The 5,506-nt window shown below is 32.7% G+C and overlaps 1 protein-coding gene across 1 annotated transcript; it reads right to left on the minus strand.

Moving 5' to 3' along the window:
* Positions 1–806: 806 nt before the first annotated feature.
* On the minus strand, positions 807–4,721 carry LOC11405453 (G2/mitotic-specific cyclin-1). The gene is made up of 11 exons (XM_003612274.4): positions 4,506–4,721; positions 4,270–4,387; positions 4,108–4,164; positions 3,656–3,701; positions 3,409–3,561; positions 3,181–3,306; positions 2,612–2,701; positions 2,198–2,419; positions 1,865–1,963; positions 1,570–1,748; positions 807–1,228 (listed from the first exon to the last, which is right to left on the minus strand). The coding sequence occupies exons 1-11, from the start codon at positions 4,555–4,557 to the stop codon at positions 1,084–1,086; spliced, it is 1,287 nt and encodes a 428-aa protein (XP_003612322.1). The 5' UTR covers positions 4,558–4,721; the 3' UTR covers positions 807–1,083.
* Positions 4,722–5,506: the final 785 nt, after the last annotated feature.

Below are 5,506 nucleotides of genomic sequence, written 5' to 3' on the forward strand. Positions count from 1 at the left end.
TGACCATCATTTCTTACCTAAGGTGAAGGTTCAAGAAGATATTTTCATGATTGAATTTAATAATTATTCTATAAACAAAAATCCAGAACCAAGAAAGAAATTGAAAACTTACAAAGCGGAATAGATTAGAAAATGAATATGGAAATGAATGGTCGTCACTGCATGAAGAAGATAAGATCAAAACGGTGATCACCGCAAGAGATTTTAAAAGCCCGTTACAATTTGTTGAACCAGCCTCTGGACAGGTTTGAACACTTTTCAAGTTCTATTATCATCAAAACTAGTTAGAAATGTCTGTGAACTCCTACTTATACTTGAACTTGCCAAGTTCTACTATCATCAAAACTAGTTAGACAGGTTTCTTATTAGTAATCTCTTAGACTCACTAGACTTCTAGTAATCAAACCCTCTCGAGATCCTTGAACCTCTTGGAGGTCCTCATCACTACTAGCAAATCTTGCAACTAACAGATCATCTTGTTTCAACTCATCACAGATTCCTATGTAATTAACTAACTAATACCAACTGATGATGTGCTTAAAGCTCTCCTTGGTTTACCTCTTCCAAATGATTTACAAAAGGCTTATGTTTGCCTATGTGTAATCTTATAACAAAAAGGAAATTTAACTACACTAAAATGAGAAATCTATGAGAAATCTACCTTACCTTTGGGATTTACTGATGAACTAAATTTGTGAAAAAACTACAAGAAATTTGCATAATTCCAACTTACAAGATCTCTTACAACATAGACAAATAATTTCAACAATGAGAATTCATGACAAAAGCAAAAATATTCATCAAAATACTCCAAGAATTATTGAAAATTTTCTATATATTTCCATTATTATGTTCAATGGGAACATCAGAAATACAGTTGTAAATGTAAACTATGTTCAATCAGAACATTACAGAGAAATAACTAGAGAACAAACAAGTAAAACACTGAGTGGGGATTTCAGAATCCTTAGAATTAGTAAATTCCCATCCCCATTGCAACCCAAGTTGCTTACAACATTCTTAAACCCATTTATGAAAGTTAATTTTTTGTTATTCAATCATTAGTAGCTAAGCTATGGCCAGCTACGACTCGTTCTCCAGAAGAAAACTTGCTGGTTCACATTTCGCAGTATAGCTAAATTTTGATGTGCCATACTTCCTATGTGCCCCTGTAAGTTTCCCTGTCCCAGCCTTCTTGTGAAAGTCAACCATTAAACTAGAGCACTCTCTGTAAGTAGTCACAAACAAAGCAGTCACTATTTAGTATTTATTTAGCATAAATTTCATTATAACTAGAAAAAGCAGTCATCTTATTATATCTCTCAACAAATATCAACATTGTGATATGATTGAATGTGCAATTCTTCTACTTCGACACGTACATTTAATCATATCATATCTCATAATGATGTCTGGCTTTGTTATATTTCTCTACAAATATCTACATGTGGGATATGATTGAATGTTCAATTTGTATAGACCAACACAATGACACAGTTTTTGAACTCATAATGAATAAGCCATCAATTTAGTTGGAACTAGAAAAAGATTGAACTTTAAAATGCTTACAAGAGTTGATCTTCAGAGTAGTTGGTGTGCCATTCACATGTCTTACTCCATTGTTTGACACCATACATAGTGCATTGAGCTGTATAGACAGCAGCGGCAGCTAGTTGAGAAGGAGGGAACTTCAACATTGCATATTCTACAAGAGATAGCTCAATCAAGAAGAAAGCTAGCAACTCAAGCTGTTTCATGGTGAGGAATATAGCAAAAAGTATTTGTAATTAGTAACTATGGTATTGCAAGTTATGATAAAAAAAAATGGCATGGAAGAACCCTTCTCAGAAATTTGAGTCCTTACTTTTCTGTCTGCTTGAGCCGCCTTTAAGAACCTTCTCATGAAAACATAGGCTGTTGGCACAGATATGTTAAACTTCAATGCATTGACCATCACCTTCTCCTGCAAAAATTTACACATAAATCTCAGTTACTTGTCATCGGAATTTTTAGAAAAAGGTCTGCGCTGCCACAAATAAGAAGGCATAGGTTTTTTATGTCGCTCCACGAAGATTTTCAATGTCACCGCAGAAACTGTAAGAGGACTGCAGTTTTAAAACCTTCGTTGTGATATTGAGTGGCTCCACAAATGCTATAAATGTAAAGGTTCTGACAATAAGCAAGCAAAGAAATGTACCATTTCCAGAACTTCTTTCCGGGTGTATGCTCTGTCTGATATAAGAATCAGATCTCCAACCACAGGCACTGAAACTTCCTCATACTTGCATGCCAAAAGCATTGCCACTAGACCAACCAACTGAAGCTTCTTTCTTACCACAGACTGCTTTTCCAAAAATCTGTCTATAAGATTGACAGTGAGAAACAATGTCTCATGCATGAGGTCGAATTTGTCATGCACCTGAAAAGGGTTCATGCAAAACAAGTGAGCATTATCAACATTTGGAGGGAAATCAAATTTACAAAAAGTTAATGATAATTATATTTAAGAGTTAATTATGTTTTTAGACATAATTAATCCTATATTTAATCCAGGAGGCAAGTCAATAGCATTTTTTAAGGCATAGTGATTCAGAAGGAGCATTTAATATACCTCAATAAGCCAGTCAACCAGTATAGCCCTCATCCTTTCATTAATGTCAAATTGCTGTGCCATATAGTTTGGTGAAACACAGCCAGTACTCTGCATGTAGTTAATGCTATTAGTTATTGAAATTTGATTGGAGAGAATTGCAATATTAATTGGAATTCTGAAATCAATTTACATAAAATTATAAAAGTGAAATACTCCTATGGTCTAATTAGTGAGAGAATTCAAGAGTATAAATTTGGTTTCATGCTGAATAAATACAGTGACAATAAGCTATAATAAAAGAGAAAATACAATAAATGCTTCCATTGACATTAGGGCTCAACCAGAGTAGTATATATAGCAACCACACTAAAATTTGAAGGTGGATGTGGACAGGTGCCAAACACATGTCAGTGTGACAATGAGACACACCATTAAATTCAATTATTGTTTTTCTCAAATTATCATAGGTGTCTATGAGTCAGTGTGGTGTATGGTGTCCGTGTCTAAGTCATTGCTTCATATATCCCATTTTTAAATAAAATCCAAATGATCAGAGAAGTGTTGTAAAATATTGATTCCAAATGTACCTCAACTTTTCTGTAGTAAGAATAAAGATCTTCAATATATTCAGCAACTGCAAGAGGGTCATTTGCATCAGGGGTGTCAATGTCCATAACAGGCTCTTCCATGATATCCTCCATCTCAACTTCCTCCTATTTAAGACCAATTATTTGCAGTCAACAACTAAAATTTGAAAAATGATTTAAAATATGAACTTATTAACGAATTAAATAAACAAGACATTAAAGAATTACCATCCGATCGGATTCGCTATGCATTGGTTCTGTTTGCTCTAAAGCCATTGGCACTGGCTGATCCTCCACTGGCTTGTGTTCATCATCAACAAATATGAAATCTCCAAATCCATTTGAACTTGAATTCGCCAAGTTTGACTTTTTGGTAGTTCCCTATTCAAATTGACCCAAACACTCAAAATCTTAGTCAAAAGGTAAGAATATGTACAGTGTAGTGAAATTTCACCAAAGGAATAAAAGATTCTACCTCAGCATTAGATGTTTTTGTGCTAGCAATCTTTGCAGCAAACCTCCTAATATAACAGTAAAGCAAGATAAGTCCATCATCATTTTAACAAAACTTGCATGGTAATAAGATGAAAAATTCCATTATTTCGGATCTATAACGCAGACACCTGACACGACAGAGACACCGTGGCATGTAGATGTAGACACCGATGACAAATTCATTTAAGAAAATAACAATAATTGAATTTAACCACATCTGATAATGTGGCGTCGGACTTCTGTCGAACACTAAACATTCCAATAATCTGAATTGTCAATGCTACATAATTTCTGTTTTGGTTTTTAAAATTGCAAAATTCAAACACTTGTCTCAGTATCTTTGTGTTTTCTTATGGTCAACCAATCCAGAAATTCAAATCACACTAAAGGGTCTATGAACCAAACCAGAAACTTAAATCATCAATTCCTCACCTAGTGATGGGTCGATGAACCGGATCCGCTTGTTTCTTCTCACAAACATTATTTCTCCTGTGATGCACCCACAAACCATAAATCAAAACCAAAAACCAAAAAAGAAAAAACAAATTCACAATCACAAAAAGAAGGGTTCATATAATCTGATCAAGAATTTACTCTGACAATGCCCTCTTGTTAACAACACAAGGATAAGGACGTCCTTCCACAACCAAATTCTGATTAATCACACCCAATGCTCTTCTGTTTTGCCCAACCTTTCTAGAATCTAACCCTCCTATTATCACAAAAACAATTAATTAATCAATTAATTAAAAAATTCAACAACCCATTTTGAAATTTTCAATCTTTGAATCAAAATCAAAACCCATTAACCATGAAAATCATTATCAAACCTTCAAAATTTGTGGGGTTGTTAGAAACATTCTTCTCCACAGAAAACTTCATTTTCTTCAATGAAAAAAAAAATCAAACACAACCCACAAAAAAATGGAAGATCCTAGAAGAAGAAGGGCATGAAAATGAAGATCCTTAAAAAAAAAAATATGGAAGAGAAAAACAGTGACAGTAGTTGAAGTGAAGAGAGTGAAACAACGTTTGGGGGTATTTGTCTGTGGTGAACACAGAGGTTTATGTTTTGAAATAATTAACGGCTAGTGATTTGTGACCGTTCGATTATTCAGATTTGGGAAAATAAAATAATTATGTTTTTTCTTTTTTCTATTAGTACGCTGTTCTGTCATAAGGAGAATAACGGTAATATGACATGTGATGGAAAGAGGTGTCTTACAAGCAACCCCATCACGATTCTCTTTTTTTCAAATCACAATTATTCTTTTACTAAATAGATATATAATATGATAAATTGTAGCAATTAGTTTTTACTAAATATATCTTAATTTGAATTTCTCAAATAAGTTTAAGGTAGATGATTTTATATTGACGTGTAATTAGATATGATCATTTAGATATTTGTGTACGTATTTTAGAAAATAATATTATTATAAATCTGGATGATGAAATATGTTTGAATGTTTTGTGATATTACTTTTTAAAAATAAATTTAAATATATCTTATTTATATTAATTATTTTTTAGGGGAATTAATTAGTTAAAAATACAATTTAGATATTGCGTATTTTTTATAAATAAATAAAAAAAGATTTTTGAATTTGAGTACTAAATGACAAGAATACGCGGGTGACACAATAGGTAATTAATTAATAAATCAAAATGCATCTTATTCAAATTGCACAACGTAAAAAATGTGAACACATAGGTGTGACAATTGTGTTTTTTTTTTTTTAATCGCTAGACAACTTCAATATTAAATTATGCTATATGCTACAAAGAAGAGCGCGACAAACAAACAATATAACAACAATAACTAGGCCGA

This window comes from Medicago truncatula, chromosome 5 (assembly GCF_003473485.1).
Source record: "Medicago truncatula cultivar Jemalong A17 chromosome 5, MtrunA17r5.0-ANR, whole genome shotgun sequence".
NCBI classification, from domain to species: Eukaryota; Viridiplantae; Streptophyta; class Magnoliopsida; order Fabales; family Fabaceae; genus Medicago; species Medicago truncatula.

Bases quoted from the DNA above. Each gene is read 5' to 3' on its own strand.
- LOC11405453 (XM_003612274.4), bottom strand. From the start codon at position 4,557: ATGAAGTTTTCTGTGGAGAAGAATGTTTCTAACAACCCCACAAATTTT. The intron at 3,702-4,107 runs GTGAGGAATTGA...CTGTTATATTAG, and splicing joins GTTCATCGACCCATCACTAG to GAGGTTTGCTGCAAAGATTG. The intron at 2,702-3,180 runs GTACATTTGGAA...AACTACATGCAG, and splicing joins CTTACTACAGAAAAGTTGAG to AGTACTGGCTGTGTTTCACC.